Here is a 24,737-nt window from a genome sequence, read left to right as displayed (position 1 = left end):
AGATCATTGTGTGGAAAGTTCTGAAGGTGAGAGGCAGACAAGGATTAGCAGATTTCTGGCATGAAACCCTGAGATTTGTTTGTCTGGAAATAGGCTATTCTCACATGAATCCTGACATCCTTCCCATCCTGGCATCCTTTCCCTTCTCTCAGGGAGGGTTTGGGCCATGGCAGGGCACTCACTGAGCTTTTGCTGTGCCAGTTTTGGCCAATTTACAAGGCCAGTTAATCCTGACATGAAAAAGGGCAGCATCCAAAGCATCCTGTGCCCTGAGTCACACCAGCAGCTCTCGCTCTGCCTTTGGAGATCTCTCTCCTGGCTTTTTTTTTTTTTTTTTTTTTTTTTTTTTTTTTTTTTTTAATTATTATTATTATTATTCCACAGGAGTCCACAAAAAAATGATTCTGAAGAATAAATAAATTTCTATCTGTACTCCAACCCATGTGTGATGGGGGTGCACATGCCCACTGAAACTTTTTTTAGGGTTTTTTTTTCAAATTAAAAGGGCTAAAAAGCCTTTTCAGTCAGCTTTTAAATTTTGCCCAGCACTTCTAGATCTGGTGATGAAAATTCCTGGAAAACTGGGAGCTGCTGCTTTCCTGCTGTCCTGGAGAACGTTCCTAAAGCACTGCAGTTTGCTCGTGTTGTTTTAAATTGATTCAGCATTTGCAACACTCCAAGGAGAAGAAAAGGTTTAATTTTGTCTGGTTTGGTGGTGGAGAAAAAAGCAGCTGGTGGGATTTGTGCTGGAATTTCAAGGCTGTGGGCACAAGTCTGACCCATTCAGCTCCCTAAATCCCTAAAAGGGTCTTAAATCCCAGCTGCAAGCAAACAAAAATATCTGTATGACACTCCTAGGGGAGTTAGAGATGCACATAAAATTTCCCCTGAGGGATAATGTCAAAATTAAGGAATCAGTATTTCCCTGGCCAGGTAATTTTCCTTGCCACTGGGATTTTCAGCTGTTTGCACTCATTGAAGCGTCACTGGTTTTATTGAGGACGACAAGAGCTCTTGGAAAATGTAACAGCATGTGGTTGAGATGGGAAAGAGTCACGGTGATGGCTGGGAGAGACACGATGCTGATGGATTTGATGGGTACATGTTTGGGTGCTTTAAAAGACACCAGCACTATTACACAACTGCTTCAGCCTCGCCGCACTCCGCACACGCTTAAAGATTTGATTTGAAGGTACTTTCGCGATCCTGTTCTGCCTTTGTCACAGTTAACAGCGGCTAATTGCCAATGTGGGTGATTTCGGGCAAAAATTACGCACGTTTTCAACTGATATACGGACAAAAGCTGCGACGAAAGACACATCCTCATCACTGGCATTGGTGGTTCAGTGGTAGAATTCTCGCCTGCCACGCGGGAGGCCCGGGTTCGATTCCCGGCCAATGCAGTTGATCTTTTTCCCGCCTCCTCTCTCTTTTTTTTTTTTTTAAAGGTCCTTATTTCTCCTTCCTTTTCCGCTTCCGTCGCAGGCGCCGACTCTTCCTTCAGCTCCACCGGGCCCGTTCCGCCGCCGTGTCCTGGCGGATATATCCCCGCTTGCCCGGGGATAGCGGGGGATCCTCGGGGAGGCCGCGCCGGGGAGGACAAGATGGAGGTGTAAGGACGGGCCTGAGGGGCGAGCCCAGGGCACGGGCGGGCCCCGGAGCCACCCTGCCGTGCCCACAGCGCGTCTCTGAGGGGTTCCTGTGGGGTTTATCTCTCTGTGGGGTTCCTGTGGGGTTTCTCTCTCTGTGGGGTTTCTGTGGGGTCTGTCTCTACGGGGTGTGTGGGGACATCTCTCTGTGCGTGTGGGCACATCTGTCTGTGGGGTGTGTGTGGGTACAGCCATGTTGGCTTGGGCGTGAAGGTAAAATCAATCCGTGAGGGGTTTATTGCCCCCAGCAGTGACTTCAGGCGTTCTGCTCAATGCCTGAGGGGTTTATTTGCTTTTAAAACTCCTGCCGTACAAGCTTTTTGGGGCGAAAAGCGGCGTGAATCCTGTTCTCGTCCCCTCCTGTCCCCTCCTGTCTCATCCCCTCCTGCTCCCTCTGCCCCGGGAGAGGCAAAATGGGATTTTTTCATTATTCCCGTGAAATTTTCATTATTTCCCATATCGTGTAGGAGCTGGAAATGCTGGGGAAGGAAAAAAAAAAAAAAAAACAAACAAAAAAACCCCAAAAAAACCCCCAAAAAACCTGAGGGGTTTGTGCAGCGATTGCAAACACAATAAGACAGTCGGAATTTTGGCTGGTCGCTATTTCAGGGCTGTTACACCCGGCCTTCTTGTGGTGTATTTTGGGCATAAAAAAATACAGGATTTGACCTGGTTTGAAGCTTAAAATCTCACCACGAGTTGTGTGGAGCTGGATACATTTATAGTTTTTATTTCATTTTAATTTCTCTAACGGGTGGGGGCACTCATGGGATGTATCCCCCAAAGTCACTGAGCTCCTGCAGCCCTGTAATTTTATTATCATTAAATCTCTGCTATGAGCATGAAAATTAAAAGCTGATAAAAATATATGAAACATCTGCTGAAATACAGGTTTGTATCTTTAAACGTGTAGCAGCCTGCAGAGAAATGAGCTGTTCTGGTTGTGGTTCACTGAGAAAGATGCTTTTGATACCATTAATTAAAAAAATAAATCTGTGATGCTCCTTATACATCCACTGAGTTTTTATTAATCTTTTGCCTCCTGCCTGATTTGGAAGGGAAGCTTTTCAATTCTCCAAGTTCTTACCAGAATTATTCTGTATTTTTAACCAGAATTATTCTGTTATTAGAGAAAAGAACTCTCAGAAAAGTTTGTGGTTTAAATACACAACACATGGGAAACAGCATTCTTAAAAATATGAAGTGTCAGTGATATTTGTAAAGGTGTGATGCCCTGTACTAAGATTTTTTTTATATATAAGCAGCCCTACTCGAGTATTTTGGTTTAGAACTAAATGTTGGGCAAATATTAACTATTTAAAGATTCTAGAAAGTGTTTATATTTTTGGTGTTACCATGAAAATTTTTACTTTTCTGCTCAAGTCTTAATCACATAAAAATTAGGTGAAGCATTGAGCTGGCTGATTAAAAATATACCTTAGAACTCATTGTTCAGAATTCTTTATTTCCTGACTGTAAAATCGGTAGCTGTGAGTCAGGACTGAAGGAAATTTTTATTTCTATTGGAAATGTTGATCCGTTTATAATTTTGGTATTTCAGCACAACTGACCCAGGTGAAGAGCCAAGTGCTGAAGATTTGAGACTGACTCGTTGGCAGGAGTGGGGAAAATTTTGTCATAATTTTAAATGCGATAATTTTACTGACAGCATGGAAAATATTTTCCAGAGAATCACCAAAATAAGATGTCTTGGGGATTTATTTTTTTTTTAACTTCATGTTCTTTTAGTGTCTGTGACGGAGCAAAGAAAAGCTTCAAACACAGTTTCATTTGGGACATAATTAATCGTTTCCATTTGTCCTTTTAGAAAAGATGCAAATGCTGCATTGCTGAGTAACTTTGAGGTTAAAAAAAAAAAAATGTATTTTTCCGAATGGCAAAACGGATAGGAGTGAAAAAAGGAAAGCAGTTTGTCTTAAATAATTTAATTCTTCGATTCCGTGCCTTCGTTGTGTTCATTTCACCCTCTCTCAGCTGAAGGATTTCCACACGTAATTCTCCCTATAGAATGTCTTTGATCCGCGGGGATTTCTGCAGGGCCCGGCTGAATGCAAACATTCTGAAGACTTGCATTTACCTCCCAACAAAAGCTACATATGTGGCCTGTAAAACATGAATGAAAAACTAATGCGTGCCTGAGCTCACTTGCTGAAGTTTCACTCGGGTCAGCGAAATGGAAGTTTGAAGTTCATCTCAGCGTATTTTAGGAGGTCCTTTTCATTTAAAAACAATGCTAGAACCTGTGGAAGTTTGTGGACGCATTTACCATTTGAAAGTGATGAACGTGACAGTTCTATTCAATGTGTTTTAACAACACATTGTACCTTTTTTTTTGTTGGTTTTCTTTTTTCTCTCTCTTTCCTAAGCCGCTGCACAGACCTGAGAAAGGCCTTTTTTTCCTTTTGTATGGAAACTTTCTGTTGTTGTGGCTACTGACTGCTCAGCAGAATGTGTTGTTCAGTTTTTTTCTCCCTCTTTTTACTTTAAATATATAAATATAAAATATCCAGGAGGAATAAAGGCACGGTGTGCTTGGCTCTGCAGTCACCCTGGATAAGGATTATTAAATGGGGACTGAGGAAGTGGAAAATGGGAAACTCAGCCTTGCCTTTCTAATATAGGAACAGACACATAAAGATGGGAAGAATAAATAAAGAGGAAATGCAATAAATTGGTGTTTTTTTCACTCAATACAACATATAACAATTAAAGCCCTCTTTAAATACACACACACATGTGTCCGTGGTACTAAAATACTCAGGGTGCTCTTGACTGATAAGGAAAATAGTGCTTGCAATCTGAATTATTTTTCCCATCAGTCTTCATTTGAATAAAATCAGAGGTGTTTTTTTCTAAGGAAGAAGCAGAGCAATTTGGTTTGAGTGTGTGAAATTGGGTGAGTGAGTCAAAGTAGGGTGACTGAGTGAAAGGAATGTGTTGTACAAGTGTATTATGATTTATAGGGCAAACTGTGCAAAATATACTTAATATTTATGTAATAATTTTACTGACAGCATGGAAAATATTTTCCAGAGATGGCAATTGTAGAATCACCGAGATAAAATGTCTTGGGGCTTTTTTTTTTTTTAAATGTTCTTTTAGTGTCTGTGACTGGGCAAAGAAAAGCTTTAAACACTTTCATTTGGAACATAATTAATTGTTTTTATTTGTCCTTTTAGGAAAGATGCAAATGCTGCATTGCTGAGTAACTTTGAGGTAAGTTTGCCTTCATTCTGCTTTTAAAGCAGCAATTTCAAGCTGTCATCAGTCCCTTGTAGAATCTTTGGAAGCTGAAACCTGGCAGTGGCAATCAGCAAAACCTGCAGGGGATTCACTCTTCCTTGCATTTGGTTAGTTTTCAAGGAAAAAGGCTTTTTAAACAAGATTTGGAAATGGTTTTGTTTGTTTGGAAGTGGTCTTGTTTGTCTGGTCTTGAGATCATTCCAAAGTGGGTATTTTTCTCTCTCATTTTAAGAGGGGTGGAAAGAAATATTGTGTCCTTGTTGGTTTAATTTAAGCCAGGTAATGGAAATATTTTGCTTTGCTGATTAATGTAATTTTTGGCTCAGTTTTAATAACCCAAGTGGTGTTGTCTGTGTTATTGTATTGCTGAAGGAGATCTTGATTGAAGCCAGGTAAAAATGAGGGGAGGAGGAGTGAGAAGTGCTCACTTGCTTTGCTCTGAGTATTGGTTCTGGATATACTGCAAAGCCTGAAGCAAAACATCTGAAAAAGTTCCATTCATCTGTTTAAAACAGTCACAGCTTTTAAAAAACAATTTACATCCTTATTCGTCACTCAGGAGCCAAAACATTTCTCATTTCAGTTGCTGAAATCCACTAAAACAGCCACACATTTTCTGTTGTTTGGCTGACAGGAATCTCCCGTTCATTTATTATTTCCTGCTGTAATATTTCCAGGTAAAATGCTCTCAGATGCTCTAAACCACTTTATTTATTTATTATTTTTATTTTTAGGTGTACCAGTTACTTACTGATCTCAAGCAGCAGCGGAAGGAGAGCGGCAAAACCAAGCAGAGCTCTGGGCAGCAGAACCTCAACACAATAATGTATGAGGTGAGCAGCACTGGGAAAATCCATTTACCTGTTGCCTCAAGCTAATAATTCACATCCTTAGGGCTGTGTATTAATAATTTGGTATCAAATGTCCCCTAATTCAAACCATAATAAAATGTTTTATTTTCTGTGGTCGGGTGACTGGGCTGTCAGGGCAGAGTTAGGCAGCTGTTGTTCTTAAAAATATAGAAAAGTGTTTCAAAATTTCAACTCCCCTGGTTTTCAACTGTTTAGTTTTGTTAGGATTTTTTTTTTAATTCTAAGTATTCCATCCTTTTAAGACACAGCTCGTTATCATCCGATGAATTTCTGATGCCACCCAATGTGATAATTAAGATGATGATTTCAAAGCTGAGGCACAGATTACATGGTGTTTTTTTATTAACACAATTAAATTAATAATTCCCAGCCAAAACAGACAATTTAAATTGGGTTTTTTTGCTCCAAAGAAAAGCCAAACCCACATACAGATAACATCACTTGCCTGCCAGGTCGGGAATAAACATTTCACCCCTTGCTGGGAAGGAATTCTAAAATTTTATGATACAAAATACCAACATTTAAAATAAATTAGCAACTTCCCAGAGCCTTGCAGTGAGAGCCATTGTGTGTGTGCTGGAGAACTGCATGAGCAGCACCAGGACTGACAGGCAGCTGAAAGCACTTTGCCTTTGCTTGCATGAGTAATTCTGTTGAGCCCTGAAACGACTCATGTGGATAAGATCTGGCCTAGGCTTTGGTTTTGTTTTCGTTCTGGCTTTGTTTGAAAAAAGGTACAGGGGTTGTAATTCCTAAGCCTTGCATTCAAGAGAATAGGGGCTTAGCAAAACTGGGAATTAAATCTTCATGGGGACTGACAGTCTCTTCCTGCACCTCTGGGAAACAGCTGAGGAAGATCCTGTAAGTAAATTTTATCAGGATGCACCTGAAATCTTGAATTGCTTTGTTATTCTATGTGTTCAATGCTTAGAGGATGCTTGGGGGTGCAGCTGGTGTCAATTCTGGGTGTATTTTTCTATGTTTGACTGAAAGAAAAGCAGAATTTGATTTTACAGGCTTGTCTTTGGATTTCTTCACAAGCTCCCTGCAGACATGGATCCATTGGCACTGAAGTAGCTCCATGAAAGGAGCTTTGTTTTTCTGTATATTTGGCTTTTTCATTGATTTGAAATTGCCAAAGAAAAGATGAGCCTGGAAGAGAAATGACTCCTGTGAAATAATTATATTACATGACAATACAATAATTTCATTTCTATCACTGATGGGGAATAACAGCTCCAGTTTATCTGGAAAGGTCAGACAGGGCTTAAAGAAAGGAGTAATAAATGATAATTATTTCCAGCTCTTCATTTTGGGGTTTAATTGAAGCAACAATAAATATTTTAAGACACTTCCGATGAAAAGTCAGCTGTGAACTGGAAATTTTGTGGGGTTTTTTATCAACAAATTGGTTTTTTACTCAGGTCAGTTTACTTTGTGTAATGTAATTCCATTATCCACCTGCTCAATGTTGTTATTTTAAATACAGCAAATAAATGGAATATCTGCTATCAAAGTCAGTTGAGATTGGTGAGTGTTACATGGAAAAAAATGATCAAAGTTTAATTGTCTCAATTGATTTTTAATAACAAAATATTCATGTAGATTTTATAGCAAGCCACTTAATCTGCTTCTATCAACTTTAAATTGCTGAAAAAGGAGGTAAAAGATAAAAACAAAGATAGATTAGAGATCTTAAAGAGGGATTTCTGGGCTGGCAGAGAGAATATTCCTGGCACTGAGACCAAGAAAATTTGGGTTTAAGGTTGAATTCAACTTTCCTGTGTGCTTGTAAAAGATGAAAACCAAACAAGAAGCAAACCAAGGTAGCAAATGTCTGTCACAAACAGCAAGAGGGTTTTTTTTTTTAGCAGGCAGAGCTAAAACTCAGTCCTTTCCTCTATCCTTCAACTTGCAATTTTGGGCTTTGAACAGCTCAGATAAAGTTGATTTCCAAACCTGAATTGATTTTCCAATTTTTCTCAGGGCTGAGGAGAGTTTTTAGAGTTACTTGTTCCATACACAACTGGTAGAACAAGTATGAAGTGTGAAATAATTCATATTTTCTTTCTGTCCCTTGCAGACACTGAAATACATTTCCAAAACACCCTGCAGGTACCAGAGTCCTGAGACTGTCAGGGAGTTCCTGGTAGCAATGAAAGACCATAAATTAACCAAGTAAGTGGAGCTGTGCACTTGAACAGGAGTAAAAACTCAATTAGTGCTGAAAAACTGATCCCTGAGGACAGTGTGATGATCTGTTTAATGGATTTTAAGTATTTTCTGCCATTATTTAAATGCTCAGCCAAACATCTTTTCCTTCACTCATGGGTGAGTATTTCCATCTTCCATTTATGTGCTCTTTGTCCAGGATCTCTGAGATCTGTATTTAAATATTGGATCAACCAACTTCCCTCCTCCCCCAGTAGTTTCCAGTGAAGCTGAACATCCAGGGATTATTTTGGGAAGCTCTGCCTGGAAAAGAAAAGATTTCCTGTGCAGTTCCAAGACTCCAAGGGCTTTTTTCCCTCTTTTTGAGTGCCTGTCCTTGAGGCACATAATCCTCTTGGAGCTGTGCAGAGTGGCAGGGAAGCCTGATGTAAATAGAAATGGAATTAGCTCTGATCACTCCTCTGACTTCTAAAGCAGAAAAAACCACAATATTTAGCTGCTTCTAAATGACTCCTCTTTAACTTCTGAGGAGTTTATGCTTTACAGATACTGAGTGTGTTTTTATTCCCTGCTGTGAGAACTCCCAAGGAGTTCATCCTCTGGGAAACAAAGCCTCTCATTCATTTGGCTGTGCCACAAAATGCACAGTGAGAGCTCTGGGGTGCTGCAGGATGAGTTTTTGGCCTGTGCAGAGTAGGGAAAGCAGATTGTCAGCTTTTTGTCAGACTTTCAGTGCCCCCTCTCTACAGCCAGGCACATCCAGCACAGCAGCAGCAGCTCTGCATAAAGGGATGCTCCTTAGGAATTCTGGAATTGTGCTTGGAGTGCTTTATTTGCCAAGAAAGTCAGTGTTTAACCCTCCTGCAGCTCATTTTATACAGCAGGATATTCATTTGTGTATCTTAATTGTTTTCTGGAGGTATTGAAGCATGGAGAAAAGAAAATACACTGCAACGAAAATACTAGAGGTGTACAGAGGTGGGAATGTGGCACTGAGAGGGTCTTAAAATTGGCAGGAAACATTTCTTGAGTAGTAGTGAGCATCCTTCCCTTCTGGTAATGTAAACCAGCCCTTTTTGAAGAGGAATAAGCTTTGCTGTGTGTGCAGGGCAGCAGTTTAGGAAGAACCAGCTGAAGGATGTAGCGCAGCAAAAAGGCAGAGAAGGATTTTTCAGAGTAAAAGGAACTGAATAATGCTGGAGTAAAACTCCCATTAAAAATCGAAAGTGTTTATTTTAATTTAAAGTTCATTTCTAAACTTCTTTCAGGTGGAATTTGACCAAGACCTGAGGGTTAGCTCTTAGTGTTATCACTTTAGGTACCTTGACTGCAACTGCTCCCCTGGATGGGATCTCCAAGAATGAAATACTAAACAATTTAAATTAAAACAGAGAAACTTCCAGCTACAGGTTCTCTGTCTCCCACAGTGCTGAGCACTTTTGTAGAAGATCTCCCCAAATATTCACCTTCCTACACCTGCTTGTTCAGTGAGCTGGAAAGGCTGGAACAGTTACAAGCTTTAAAAGTGCTTTTGGACTGTTGAACTTTTTCTGGATGCTCTGAGGTGCCTTTGGGGTTAGGTATTATCCTGTGTGTCCTTTTCCTGAGGCAGTGAAGCAAGGGAATTATTCCCAAATCGTTTCTTGGGCATAGTGGCAGCAGGGTGAGAGTGAAGAGCCAGCCAGTGGTGTAGGTGACAAATTTACTCTGTCAGAATTCAGATTTCTTCTGTGAGCATCCTCTACAACTTTGAATTTTTTAATTCCTATCTTATCTGGTAAAGAACTTCCAGAAGAAAATTTCACAGGATAAAAACCAGAATTGTTTTGTGTGATCCTGGCACTTCTTTTTTCTGTTGTTTTTTTTTTTTTTTTTTCCATGCAGCCACTTGAAGGCAGAAGTGTCAGGGCCCATGTGGCAGCTCCTGCACCCCAAACCACAGGGGTGGAATTCCTCTTAAAGACACTTTATGTTAAACCACTTAAAACAGCCCTGCCTCCAAGGCAGTTTGTCCCTTTGGTTCCTAACCAAGGTCATTTCAGCACTGCTTCTCTTGTTAAATAAAAAGGCTTTGATGGTTTCCGTTCTGTGGATGGAGGTGGTGGTTAGGGATTTCATTCCAGCTGTCTGCCACAGAGCTTCCTTCCCTTGGAGAGGAAAGACCTGCAGTGTTTGCTCTTCCAGGACCTTGCTCAAGTGATCCCTGCAATGACCTTTCCTCCCACCGAGAGTAATGAGCTCCAGACTCTGTTTGCTGCTTCCTTTGTGGATGAGGCACCCCAAAATGTGTTCTCTGAGCTGGTCAGGCACTGGCTGTGCTGCTACCAGCTCTCTGCAGTGGCTGATTTAGATTTAAGATTTATTTGTGTTAATTTGGGTCTGTCCTCAGGCAGTTCAATCTGGTTAAAGAGTCAGCAACACCCCATCACCCCATTTTCCTTCCCTGCCTTTTAAATTCCTGTCGTGACTCCTCCTCTGCTCAGAGGGGGAACAATTAAGCAGCCTGTCCATGCTCTTAATTAGGCTCAGCTTATTTCCTAAGCTGAGGACTTTGAACATGAGGCTTTGCAGCCCTGCCTTGAGACGTGCCATTCCCTGCTCAGGCTGTGATTGCTGCCCTCGGCACTAGGCTGTGCTCGTGGGTGGGAGAATCCCCACAGCCAGGGAAACAGCCAGGAACTGAGGCACAGCAGAGCTTTGAATCGAGGGAATTGTTATTTTTCCCTTCCACAACCCTGCAGGATGTCAGGCTGCCCGGGATGTCTCTGCTCCACTGAGAGAACTGGTAACATAATTCTGGCCAGTTCTGCAGTTCCTGGAAATCACCTCAAGCCTGCTGTTAGCACTGATTTTTGCCACTCCAAATGCCAGATTAACAGAACCAGCATCCATTTTGTCTCTTTAGTGTTACAGACACACACAAAAAAAAAGCTTCCTAAAAGGGAAATTTTAAATACAAACACCCAGTGTGCGCAAACAAATATTCCAGAGTCATCTCAGATAGCTGCCTTGCTAAATGGAGGAAATTCAAAGCCAGTATTTCACTGATATAGTTAATATGTGGCAAAACAGTTTTTCCCATAATTTTTAATCATTACTTTGCTAAAATTCAAACTGTACAACTGAGATTTTTTTTTAGAACTAAAGCTCTGCACCCACATAATGAATTTTATTATTACCTTGTTGAGGCCTCAAGCTTTGGCTGGAGCTCCAGTTCAGTGAGCCATGTTGTACTTGGAAATAGAGTTTGCCACTAGCAGCTAATTTTCCAGTTTTAGTGCTGGAATGGCTTCATATTTGTAAAGTCTAGTGAATTGCATTGCATGAAAAGATCATTTATTAAGCTGGAGCTCTGTAATTATGATTCAATGAGAACTGGCTCTACTTGTGCCTCTTCCTGTTACTGATAGTCTGTCTTGGATCTCATTTTGAGATAACCAAATTTCCAAATTTCGCTGCCTATTATTATAATAAAAAAAAACCCCAAAAAAGTAGTCAGGAACATTGCCCTTTTTGTCTTTAAATCAACACAGTCGAGAAGTGTTGAGCTGAAAATCTTCAGAAAGTATATACTTGCAGAAAGTATTTTCCCTCATGACTGCCAAAAGCTACAACAGATACAAACCTCTGCAATATTAAAGGCTGAAGGATTTGCTTGGTAATTATTGTCTCCTCTAGAGCTTCATTTCAAAATGGATATTCAACAGCAAGTCAGGCTTGTGTTCATTGAACAGCAGCATCATTTAAGAGATTTTAAAGAGATTATTCTCAGCTTTTCCCTGTGGGAATCCCTGTGGAGAATCACAGCACCCATTGGGACTGTGATTTCCCATTTTGTGCTCAGGATTCAGGCATTAAAAATTGCCCTGGTTGCTTCAGGACCATGGGATTTCTATTTCCAGCAGGAATAAAACCCCTGGTTGTGTGTCCAGCTGTTACTTCCTGGTTTTCCTAGCAACTCTCAAACATTCAGTCCTGAGGATAAATTTGCTTCTGCTCAGGCACAGATGTTTGAAGGGGTTTTTTTTAAGCTCTCTTGGCACTGTTCTCTCCTTACCCAGATCTCTTGCTGGAAGAACACTCTGAGAGTTCAGCAGATTAATAAAAGGGCAATACCAACACACAGAGGAGATTTTGGTTCAAATATGAACTGCAAAAGTTTGCTTAGTGCTGACAGGAAATGGTTCATTTTGTCTGAATTTCCACAGGAGCATGGAAGTATTTGTTTTTAGAATGGATGTATCAATGTAGGAACATGCTGTCTGTTCTGTCTGTGATCTTGAACATGACCCAGGGGTGGTTTTTGTCCTGTAGAAATGGGGTTTTTTAGGATGGAACTCAACATCCTCACCTCCTCCAGCACTCTCCCCTCATCCAGACCTCAGACCTATTTTCCTCCTAGGAACTGCACAAGTTTTTATCCCCTGCAGCCTGAGCTTTGTGTGTGTGTCCCCAAAGGCACTGCAGAGCATTTTTCCATCCTGGAGAAGCTGCTGGTGGCTCCAGCTGAGCGCCAGAGCTGCAGGATGTGGCTGAGGCTGAGCCCCACAGCAGGAATTGCCTCAGCAGGCACGTCCTGTACAGGTCTGCAGCACGGCCCATTAACTCTGATTAGTGGAACCTTGCTTTTATGGGAGAAAATTCCTTTCAACTGTCACTCATCTTTTGTATGGATTCTCCTCTTGAATGAGCAGCTCTCGTGTTCCAAACTGTTACTAAAATCCAGGCAGAGCAGGGAAAATGCAGGTGGTGAATTTTGAGGGCAGTGACGCTGAAAATGTTCTTTGCCTTCTGTTTGGATGAATGGGACAGTTCCCCTTTTTATTTAATGAGCATCAGCGTGCTGTGCATGCTGTAGAAAGTGCAAAGATGAATTCATGGGAGCTGGAAAAAGTTAATTTGAGTTTTTAGATTTAATGGAGCATGAACTAAATTTGGGCTTAGGTCTGTGCCCAAGCCAAACGCTGCAGTCAGGGCTGATCCTAATGCGTGGTTGCCTTGCTTAAAGTTAATCTCTGATGAAATTGTGGTTATTCAGGTTTTCATTTGTGCATGTGCTGTCAGGAAATTCCAGGTACACAGAGAGCCTGATCCTAGCAGTGAATTTTTGAGATCACAGATAGCCTGATCCTGGCAGGGAATTTTTGAGATCAGACACTGAGCCTGATCCCAGCAGTTGAAATTTTGGGATCAATGTTAAAAAGATGTGGTGAGTACTGAGCTCCAACTCAAACCTCTGCCTTCTGCTGGCTGAGGGCTGAGCAATCCAGTTCCTTATTAAATGAAATTTAGAGACATTTGGGAGTGTTTGTTTCATTGCTTCCCTCATAATTACATATTACCATGTCTAAAGATCGTTATGTCGGGCTGTTAATTAGTGCTCACGCTGCACAAGCAGCTCTAGATGAAATATGGCATTTATGCAGCTTTTGGTTTTGTTTTTTTTTTTTGCACCCTGCTGCTCGTTCCTTTGTGTTGTTCTGCATCCTTTTCCAGAAGGGAGCTTTGCTGATCAAAACCAGCCATGGAATCCTTCAGATTACACATCTAAATGTGTTATTCACTTGTAAATTCTCTCTCATTCTTCTGTACACATTTTTAAAAACTGCAAATACCCTGAAATGATGCATTTAGGATCTGTTTGGCCTGACTGTAAAATTTCTGCCTATCCCTAATGAGCTGGAGTGATGTTCATGCCTTATAAGCAAAAACTCTTGGAGAGGTGACCCTTTTTTTTTGTTGTGCCCTCCATTTCTTCAGGAAACATGAGCAGTTGCACTAATTGATTATTTTAGTCACCACATGTAATTGGTGTTAATTTATTTCTGCTTGCTGCTGTGCCAGTAATCTTCCTGTGATAAACACAAGCTCTACCTGCTTGAAAATAGCTCTGGATAAATCAGGTTTGCATTCTTCAGCTCAGGCATGAAATGGCTTTTGCTATTTGATCCTCTTTATTTGGCTCTGGAGTTTTGCTGGCAAGGAATTTCAAGGATATTACTTTGAAAAGAAGAAGAAGAAGATGAGGAAATTTGTTTCATAAAAGTCAGATAATGTGCTCTGTGTGGAGGAGTGGTGGAGCTGGAGGATTGGGATGTGTCTTGCTGCAAAAGAGAAGAAAGAGTTGTTTGAGAAGGCTCTGATCTCAGAAGTGGCATGTGAGAGAAACTTGGGTAAAAAATGAATCAATCACAACCTGTCCTTGTAAGCAGGGCTGGGGGAGGAGGAGGAGGAGGGGGGTTTTCCAAGGAGCATCCTCAGAGAAGCTGTTGGAGAGCTCTGGAAACTGAGGCACCAACACTGGCTTGGCCAGGGAGCAAAGCAAAGAGCACTGAGAGCACCAGCTCTGTGCCTCCATCAGGCACCAAAGCAGGGAATTTCCCAGCTCTGGAGGAAAAATCTTTCACAAATCCAGCTGAATTGGCCAGATCTTTATAGAGTAAAGATATTATTTCATATCCTTTGCCCAGCTCTGCATGGCAGTGCTACCTTTAGCTTCGCTTTTCACCTGAGGGAGTTTCGTGTCTCATTGATTCCTTGAATCCCCTGCTTTCCATGTGGAGGATCTGAGTGCTCATCTCCTGTCATTATTGGGGTTTTATTCCTGCTTTTTATGACAGGGGTAGATGGCAGCAGTTACAAACACCTCATCTCTTTGCCAATAAAGTGCTCTGAGTTCAGAGCAAAATCCAGGCACGCTCTCCATAAAGCCTCATGATGAAAACACCAAATAGATTTGAGTGAATAACATGGGAAAACAAGGGAGGTGCATTCCCTGCTTCCCATCACCAGTGGAAACATGTTTTGGCTCTCCAAAAGCAAAGCAAACTCATAATAAATAAATAAATATATATATAGGAGGATTTCCTGGAGCTTTCTGTTAATATCTCACAAATGCTCTGTTGAAAATTTATAAGCTTTTCTTCTGAAGCTGAAAGTGGTGACTAAAATTGACATTTGAGTTGGATGATCCAGCAGTCAGTGGCAGAGGCCATTTGAAATGAAATTCTATCTTTGAGGTATCTCCAGACACACAGAAATTGTTGATTGTAAACCTCCAGTGATCTGTGTTCTCTTAAAAGCTGGGAGGTTTCCTTTCTAAAAATCTCTCAGGGAAAAACCCTCCAGAATCAGTTCAAATGTGCTTTAAACCCTCCAGAAAACATTTAATATGCTTTGAACCCTCCAGAATCAGTTCAAATGTGCTTTAAACTCTCCAGAATCTGTTTAAATATGCTTGGGAGAAGCCCTATAAATAGTAATAAATGCCAAGGTTTAGTTTTTCCCAATTGTAGTTCCCTACAGTTTGGAAACTGGAACTTTGTATTTGCAATGAGCTGAAAGGATAAACGAGTTGCTGCCATTTGATGGGATTGTAACTCCTTAGGTATGAAAATTGTTCTCGTGGTTATGTGTTCACAGCAGAAGTTTTTGATCTCTGCTGAGTTGTTCAACATCTCTGCATGGCTTTAACAAAGCAGCAGTTAATTAATGCACAGTAATATCTGAGGGTCTCTGTTTGCCATCTTGGGTTGGAGGTGCCAACAGCAGCGTGGCTGAGCACAGGAAAGTCCCCAAATTATCAAAATATGCAAATTATGGCCCTCCAGCCACACTGCAAACCCAGCCAGGATTATTCCTGACAGTGACATTTCATCCCTAAGTTATCAGGAATGTGCTTGCATCACTGTGCAGGCATTGAGGGGATCCTCAAACCACCCAGTAATGTGGATTTTCTTCCACTGTGCTTTTACCAGGGCAGAGAAGCTGCAGCTGCTGAACCACAGGCCTGTGACTGCAGTGGAAATCCAGCTGGTGAGTAACAAAGCCTGGGCCTGTTCAAAGCTTAACTGGGAGCAGCTTTTTAACCTTGGAGATCAATTGAATAATTGCTTTCTCATGGGCCAGTGATTGAATGTGTCCCTTCATGCACATTTTGCATCCACTCAGGTTCAAATCCACTCAGCTTCCTGTCAGAGCTCTCCTCAGAGCCCTCTCAGACAGATTCCCCACCTCTGTTTGCTTTAGTGGCACACATTTAAAATGCCCAATGCAGTCATTAAAAGTGATTTATGAAAGTATTGTAAATAAGAATTTATTTAATCTTTTTGCTCTGCAGCTCTGTGGTGGAATACTTTTCTTTTTTTTCTTTTTTCTTTTTTTTTTTTTTTTTTTTTTTTTTTTTTTTTTTTGACATCTTCCCTTATTGTTTTAATGGCAGGGTTAGACTAAAATCAAAAATTCTAAAAAGAAATGAGCTCAGTAATGCAGGATGAGAAATGGATTTAAACTTTCTGATGGAAAAGAGCCATTGTCAGTCCAAGAATAATTCAGCTGTAAAGAGGGATTGCCACTAAATAGAAATAGATGCTTCTGTTCTCTCAAGCTTCTCCTCAGGAACACAAACCCCTGTGGTAATAAAGAGATTGTTATAATCAGGCTATTATTTCAATAAAGATCTCTTGCATTAAGAACATCTGTTTGCAATCTTCCCCCTGGAACCTGAGGAGGAGCAGGATCATATTTTGCTGCACAAAGAGGGAAGGATTAAAGAGGGACCAGTAGGACTGTTTTTCTTCTGTCACCAAGGAGCAGAGCTCAGGATGCTGAAGGCATCTCAGCAGAATGATTCCAGCTGAGGAATTAATGCTGTGCTCTGTGGCACAGGAGATCAATGTCCATCAGCAGCCCCAGCAGGAGCTTTAAGTTAATCAGGAACCACAATTTGGAGCCTGTCTCACACCTTTGTTAGCTTCATGTGCTTAGATAGGTTGATTTTATTGCCATCTGCAGCCTTTTCTTCCCTTCTTTAAATCTTTTGGGGGCTCTCAGGTGACTGCATGGCTTTGTCTGTCTCTCCCCTCCTGTCCTGCCTGCTTCATTGTTATCCTTCCTACACAGAAAATCTTGAAAATGGTTTGCTCCTGTGTCATGGTTGAAGAAAAGAAGAATTTGGGGTCGTTCTATTAGTCTGCAGAGTGCCATATTTTAGATATTCCAAGTTTGGTAGTGTCTAAGTTAAATAAAACTCGTTGAAGCTTAGAAAACACAGACACAAGATTTGAGTTCAGTGCCAGTTCATTATTGATCCAATAACGATGAATTACTGATCATTATTGATGACAATGATGTAAATGATCTTGTCTAATGATCTAAAACAACTTGTGAAGAGTTGAATATTTGTACATTTGGGGGTTAGAAAGTTGGATACCTGTACATTTGAGGGTTAGAAAGTTGGATAGCTGTACATTTGGGGGTTAGAAAGTTTGATATCTGTACATTTGAGGGTTAGAAAGTTGAATATCTGTAGATTTGGGGGTTAGAAAGTTGGATATCTGTACATTTGAGGGTTAGAAACTTGAATATCTGTACATTTAGGGGTTAGAAAGTTGGATATCTGTACATTTGAGGGTTAGAAAGTTGGGTATCTGTACATTTGGGAGTTAGCCTGAGTTTATATCTTCACGGAATTATTTGGGATGCAGTTACTCCTGTTCCATTGTGATTCCTCTGCAGTTTGGGGCACATTTCCCCTAAAATCAGCATGGCAGTGGTGTGAGTGTCCTGGATTGTTGACCCTGTGTCAGGTGAACCCTCCCCAGAGCTACAGCACATTTGAAAGTGCTTCAATCAAAGCTCAGTGACTGCTCAGGGGAGCTGCAGGTTGGTGGTACTGCAATCCTGAGCTGGGAGAAGCAAAGAGATGGTTTTGCTGTTCAATTTCTGGCTTGGATCCTGTTTTTGATGAGGACAGAGGTTGCAGCAGTCACTGAACACACAAAATCTGCCTTTTCTGGCTATAAAATAACACAGAGGTCACCCCTGCACAGATTCCCTGCAGTGATGGATGAGACACAACCGGCTGAGAAGTGAATTTGGGCTCTAAAATGGCCTTGATTCTCTCCTCACTGGACTTGCCCCTGAATCAGAAATAAATGCTGGGGAGAACTTCTGAGCAGTTCCTGGAATGGAGGCACATCAATTTTACTTTTCACAAAGCTTTAAACAAAATGCCAGCCAAGGCCAAGCTGGCACTCACTCAGTTTTGATGTCCCAAACCTTTACTCAGTGCAGCCTGACCATGGAATGGAGCCTGGCAGGCTCAGGGAGAGGATATTTATAATTATCATTACAATTATTGCTGCTTTTTGCCTTTCCACCTTTTTTGTTTTTTACTCTTCTTCTACAAAATCCCTTATTTTTAGCTGTATGCAAAAAAATAAATCCATCTTGATATAATTATTTTGCAGCTAAAAAGCAAATTTCTGGCATGGCCTTTTGATCTTTTGTAAACCTTAATGCATAAATTGCTGCCATTGTCCATCTTTGCCTTTTCCAGCCTCCGTGCCAGGATTTATTTTCCAACAACAAAAGCAATGAAAGGAGAATGAAATTGAAATTCTTACCCCGCAGAGTAAAACACTGTACACATTGCAGGTATCTTAACCTCCTGCTTTATTTAATCTTTATATATTGGGCCTGGCTCAGTGATTCCCAAAAGGAGGAAATAAAAAATCAGGGATGTTCAGCTTTATTTAATGCTGAAGATAAAGCATCATCTTTTTTAAGGAACAAATTGCTCCACGTTTTTCTCTCTGAGTGGAAAAGCAGGTTTTAATTTTGTGCTTTTTAAAAATGTATTTTGGAGAATTTCATACTTTTGTGCATAACCCAGCTGGCACATTGTCTTTTATACTGGAAAATAATAATGAAAAGTATTTTGGAGAATGAAAGATCTTAAGAGGGTTTGAACATTTTATTTTCTCAACAATGTATTTTGCCTTGCCCTTGGTTAATTATCTCTGAGGGACATTAATTTAATCATTCAGTCTTTTACTTTATTTCTTTTTTAATGTGGTTTTTTTTCCTATTAATGTGGTGATGGCTGAGCAATTTCAAATCACTGCTCAGAGGAGGAAATAACAGTGATTTTCTCATCAAACATCTCCCTCCTCCACCAGAGTTAAATGATGTGCTGGATTGCTTTGGGAATGATCAGAGCCCCTATTTCCTTTATTACTGTACTTTACTGATTATTTTAAAATCTAACTCTTAGCTGATTATTCCAATAAACAATAGCTTTCAACCCACAGGTTGTTTTGTGAGGCTGAGGTTTGTTCACCAAATTTCTCGGTTCTTTCAAGACTTTTTGTGTGGTTTTATTTATTCCTTATTCCTGATTTATTGTTCTGTCTCAGGAAATAAAACCAAAGAAACATTAGCATTGAAAGCAGCACAGGGAGGAGGATGAAGTCTCTTAAATTCTGCTTTTATTTGGTTAAGCACAAAAGATAGGTATGGTTTGAATTAAGGATGTTTGTCCTTCTTTCACCAAGTAAAAAAAAAAAGAAATTTAGATATTCCTGAGTGATTTTGTGCTTTCATTTGTCCAGAGCACTGTGAACATAGATTTGCACCTTAATTTTTGAATAAACACTTTCATCCCTGGGATTATCTTCCTGGGCTGGCTGTGAATTAAATTTGAGCTGCGGGGGGAACGTGCTGCTTTTCATTTGAGCTGGGAGAATTTTCTGCCAATTAATTTATCAAGTTCTCCTGATTCCCTCTTTGATCAGATGTGGAGCATTGTGGAAACTAAATGGGACCATTGCTGGCTTCATGAATCCATTGCAATGGGAATTGAGTAACCAACTGCTCTAATTTGGGTGAAATAGAAATTTTTAGCTGAGTGAATTACCACATTGCACAGGTAACACACACTGGGTGTGTTCAGGAATAACATTGATGCGCTGCAGCAATTTTTCCTAAACCCCTGGAGTTATTTTGGGGCAGCACAGCCTTGAACGCTGAAAAGCACCAGTGAGAATTATTTATGGCATCAGGGGGGCTTTTTATGCACAAACTGTATTTCTGTCACCCTGCCCATTTCTGCTCCTCACCCAAATCTCCAAATATCGAGGGCCAGCAGCACTTTGGTCAGAAATACCCCAAACTTTTCACACGAGAGGGGAAACTGTTCCCGTTTGGGCTGGGTGGCACTGCCAACATCAACATCTGAGCTCATCCCCTCCCTTCAAACATTTGCATTTTTGTTTTCCTTACTATAAACTTTGCATTCCTGGCTGCTTATGGGCTCAGTCTGGCTCTTGAGCAGTTTCAGCCAGTGCCAGAGATTTCAGCTTTTTCCTGGAGATTTTCTCCAAGATTGGTAAAATTGCTGCTGGAAAAGGAGGTACCTGGGGTTGTGGGGTTTTTTTTACCTCTTAGGCTGCTTCTTGCACCTCATTTCTCTTCTCAGCACCAGATTTCTTAGTGCTCTCAGCATCAAAGGTATTTTGTCTTGCAGCTGTAAATCAGAAGGCTGTGGGAACATCTGCTGAATGTAGAATGAGCCTCGGAATGACCTCCTGTTCCCCCTGAGATCTGTTTTCTTTTAGGACAGTTTCATTTACCTCTTTATCTGCCTGCTGCCTGTGCTTAATTTCTGAATTTTTCCTTTTGGCTTGTTGCTTTGCTGCTTCCTCACTGTTTATGTTTTCATAAATCAGGCTCAGGCTGTTTTTTTCCTCTCTTCCTGAAAGAGTGGGAAAATTGATTTTTACAGTTTGTGCTTTTGATCCTTTGAAATCACAACAAAATAAGGCTGAAGCATCAACCTGACTAAGAAGCTGTCTGTCCTTGCTGCTAAATGTTGATTTGTGTCTGTTGGTGATTCCTGGGACTGCTGGACAGGCACCAAGAGGTGAATTTGCTGGAGAAATTCCCACTTCCCTCTGGATCTGTCAGCAGAAGGGAATTTGGGAGCTCCATCCCCTCCTCAGTACAGGGTCTGGCATCTCTAAAAATGCTTTTCACAACATTTTCATGAGACATCACAAACACCAGAGATTATTTTATTTAATTTCTGGGATTTCTGGGGCTGCTGTGTCTGTCCCTGCAGTTTGTCAGCCTCGTGCTGTGCCAGTAAAAATGACATCAGTGGGGTTCTTCCTACTGGGAGTAGGGGCATTACTCATTTGGAGTCACTGGGAAGCAGGAAAGAAAACAGGGATTAGAATTCACATGTTCTGCCTTAAAATCAGGAGTTGGTAAGAGCTGGTGCTGATCAGAAATCCTGGTTTTTATTTGAGTTCTGATTTCATCAGAGCAAGCACCTAAAGGAGAAAGTGGAAGGAAAAAAAAAAGGAGAGGAGATACAGATATAGATAAAATGGGAAGAGGGTTGGGCTTTATGTCTTGCAGTAAATCAAATCTGAACAAGGCCAAATGCTCTTTTTCTGAGGGATGGTAATAAATCTGGAAGACATTGGCTCAGTCATCCTACCTGGAGTAATCCCTTAATCCAAAACACCTCTTTGTACAGCTCCTGCTCCTACAGCACCTACCCCACCTTGAAAATTCAGTGTAACAGCCATGAATAACCCCCTAATCCAGCCTGAAAGCCAGGCTGATAATCCCCTGTGAAATTTAATAGCAAAGGTCATCTGGAGAGGAGTGACTTGTCAGCAGCATTGGCACCAAGGAGTGGGTGGAGCAGGTTTGATCATGGAATCACAATCCCAGGATAGTTTGGGCTGGGAGAGACCTGCAAGAACATTTAGTTCCAGGAACATCTTCCACTTGCACACTTGGTGGTGTGGTGGTGATGCTCCAGGGCGTGCTGAGCTGATTCCCCGTGGGAATTGCCTGGCAGGAATCAGCTGCCAGGGGATCTCCCGGGCAGGGAAGGAGGATTTGGAGTGTTTGAGCACAGGGTGAGCAGTGCAGCAGCTGCTGGGGAGCAGAGCCAGGGCTGCTGTTCAAGCCAGTGTCCTACAGTAGTTGTAGTGCTTAGAAATCCCACTCCACAGGGATTTGCATCCTTTGATGGGGATAGTCCCCAGAAAGTCATTTACAGTTGGAAATTCTCTGTCTGCCTTTTGCTGAGGAGTGGATTCTCTATGTGTGTGTGTGCAGATCTGCAGATGGATGATCCTGATGAAAGATGATCAGATTGTGCAAAGAGGGCTCAGAGGATTCTGAGGAAAAACAGAAACGGATTGAATGTCCCACTCTGCTCTTCAAAAGGCATCTGAAGAGCTGCAATTTACAGCTCAAGCTGATTAAACCTGCTCTGACATGGAACCATCACTCATAAATCACTCCTCTTCAAAGGCCATTTTCAAGGACTTGGTGTAAAAAAAGAAAACTCAAACCCCTCAGTCCTAATTGGTTTCATTTGTGTTTGAAGAGTTCTTCTGACTTGCTTTTCCAGTCCTCTGACAAACTATTATTTTTTTCTTTTAACAGCTGCCTATAAATTAGGGCAGTTGTTTTACTGGTAGCAATGATATAAAAGCTGCCACAGCTCCACAGTGGGAGTAGGTCCCTAATTAATCTCATGGAATCATGGAGTTGATTCATGACAGCGTTTTTGATGTTGCTCAGAGCTTTTAAATGTCTTTATATCCAGGAATCTCCCAATCCAAGCAAATTCCAGCTGCTGTAGGATGAAGTGGTTTCTTTTATGAGCTGATGATTTCATGTAGGTACTGGATGAGATGCCAAGGTAGGTCCAGGGAATCCCTCTCAGGATATCCCATGGAAACACAGAAATTTGGGGAAAAGGGTCAGGAATGTGGGGCTGCATCTGAGCTGAAGGAAAAGCCTGGCTCAGGACATGGATGTGGAGGTCAAGAGAGGCTTTAGGATAAACCAGGCTGGTCCCAGGGTGGTGTTTTCCTTGCTGGAAGGAAAGCAGGATCTCATTACACAGTGCCAATTGTCGTGGGGAACAATGGAGTCCTTTCTTTTTTCTTTTTTTTTTCCACAATATTCCAAGAGTTCTGCTTTGTCAAATGCTTTTGTGATGAGCTCAGGCTGTGTCTTGACAAAGTCTTCCCTGCTGAGCTGAGTCCTTCTCTCTGAGGGAGGAAGTGTGGATTGAATGATGCCAATGAGGGTTTTTTTTTTGACCTGCAGATGGTGGAGGAAAGCGAGGAGAGGCTGACAGAGGAGGAGATCGAGTCCCTCCTGCAGACAGTCACCACCATCCTGCCAGGGGACCCAGAGGAGCAGCACAGAGACTCAGCAATGGCCACAGAAGACAAAGGTGACCAGGCATAGGAGGCAGCACTTCCAGAAGACAACCAGCTGCTGTTAGTCTGGGTTTGATCCCAGTTCAATCCTGCATTGGCCATAACTGTAAAATATATTCCATTTTTTTTATGATTCGGAGGTGATGAGGGAACCAATTGTTCCCAAGCAAGCAGGGAAAAGGACACTATTGTTTGGGGGTTTTGTCATCAACAGGGGGGCAGTGCCAGAGTTTGCCTGGAGCAGCCTGAGGGGGTGATGGGGCTCAGCATCTTCTGGGGTTTTTCCATTCCCCACAGGATCAGCACAGCAGTGCTGCACTGAGAATTCCTTTCAGAAGCTTTGGAGTTGCCCAAGTGGCTTCCAGAGCAGTGCAAAGGCAATTTTGGGGCTCTTTACAGGGGTGTACAGCAGCTCTTTGGGGTCTGGCCAGGCACTCCCAAATCCTGGCACCATGGAATGGGGAAGATCTGTGGGAAGGCAACTCAAAGATGTCTGATAGTCCCTTCTGAATAAAAGACATCCACATTCACCAAATTGCACTGAAACCAGAGGAGCTGAAGCTGTGAAATCAAAGCTGAGAGTGCCCAAACAGCAGAATATTGAGGTGTCTCTCTGCCCTCTGAACATTTATTCCAATATTGACACACAGATGAGGCACTCCTGTGATGGAGGAATAAATGAGGCAACACTGAGCTCTTGATCTGGTTTGGTAAAATGAGAGTCAGGCGTGGATGAAGCAGAATTTCCTGAGCTTTTTTTTTTGTCTGATGAAGGATTTCAGGATCAAGTATTTCATGTTGAAAGCCTTTGTGATTATAATAAATCATCTGTGTGTGAATATCCACACAAAGTCGGCCACTGGTTTAAATTGTGGCTGCAAACCATTCTTTTATAATTATTATGATCTACTGGAAATAGAAATAAAATTTTAAGTACATCCTGGGAGTTTTGTGGCTTACAGGCGAGATCAAATCACAATATCTGATTTTTTTTTTCCCCTCAGCTCTGTCATGGGTTTATTTTGTGTTTTTATGCAGAGAATTTGTGCTTTCTGAGCTTCAGTTGTGCAGTATATGAAAGGGACTGATAAATTCCAGTGTCTGGGGGATTTGTCATATTCGTTTCCATGGTATTTAAGCTTCTTTGATGTCTGGAGAGGAAAGAAAATCATTGGAAAAAATATATTTGTCGCCTCTTAAAGATAATTTATCATACATTAAATGCCTTCCAAGGCTGGATACTAAAGGCACATTTAGACTGGGTTTGTTTAGTGTTGGATGGGGAAGTCCTTGATGGGTTTTTGATACATCAGTGTATATTTTTCTCTCCAAAGGGAAAGAAGACAAGAGATAAGTGGATCACAGTGTGGAAAGACACACAATTAATTTTAAAATTAACATTTTCCTTCCCAGCAACCACTGATGCTGTTTGACAGGCTGCAGCCTTGGGCTGCAAGTGTTTACATTTTGATCTGTCCCTTTCCTAAACTGAAGTTCTTGAGATTTGCTCTGAACATATCAAAAGCAGCTGGGAGCAGTCTGGAAATATCTTCAGCCAACAAGAACAACTCAACAGATCCCTGAAGTTGGATGTTCCACCTTGGGAATTGATTTGTAGCTGGGGTGGTTTGTTGCCAGCAGCTGGGGCTTGTTCTGGGGGTGCTGTACAGGATGCAGGAACTCCCTCACTCGCTGTTGGAGTGAACCTTTCTGTCAGGATCACTTCCAGATGTTAACAGCTG

The 24,737-nt window shown here is 41.5% G+C and overlaps 1 protein-coding gene across 1 annotated transcript; it reads left to right on the top strand.

Moving 5' to 3' along the window:
- The first annotated feature begins 1,346 nt into the window (after positions 1–1,346).
- On the top strand, positions 1,347–24,245 carry CRCP (CGRP receptor component). Its single transcript, XM_083875242.1, has 6 exons — positions 1,347–1,612; positions 4,850–4,886; positions 5,648–5,746; positions 7,869–7,963; positions 15,715–15,772; positions 22,880–24,245. The coding sequence occupies exons 1-6, from the start codon at positions 1,605–1,607 to the stop codon at positions 23,021–23,023; spliced, it is 441 nt and encodes a 146-aa protein (XP_083731368.1). The 5' UTR covers positions 1,347–1,604; the 3' UTR covers positions 23,024–24,245.
- The last annotated feature ends 492 nt before the right edge of the window (positions 24,246–24,737 follow it).

Source organism: Zosterops lateralis (genome assembly GCF_965231275.1).
Source record: "Zosterops lateralis genome assembly, chromosome: 19".
Lineage (NCBI taxonomy): Eukaryota > Metazoa > Chordata > Aves > Passeriformes > Zosteropidae > Zosterops > Zosterops lateralis.
Note: the sequence above shows the minus strand (reverse complement) of the source record. Positions and strands in the feature narration are given on the sequence as shown.

Excerpts from the sequence above, each read along its gene's own strand:
- CRCP (XM_083875242.1), top strand. Across the intron at positions 4,887-5,647 it reads CATTGCTGAGTAACTTTGAG|GTGTACCAGTTACTTACTGA; the intron begins GTAAGTTTGCCT and ends TTTTATTTTTAG. Across the intron at positions 7,964-15,714 it reads AAAGACCATAAATTAACCAA|GGCAGAGAAGCTGCAGCTGC; the intron begins GTAAGTGGAGCT and ends TGCTTTTACCAG.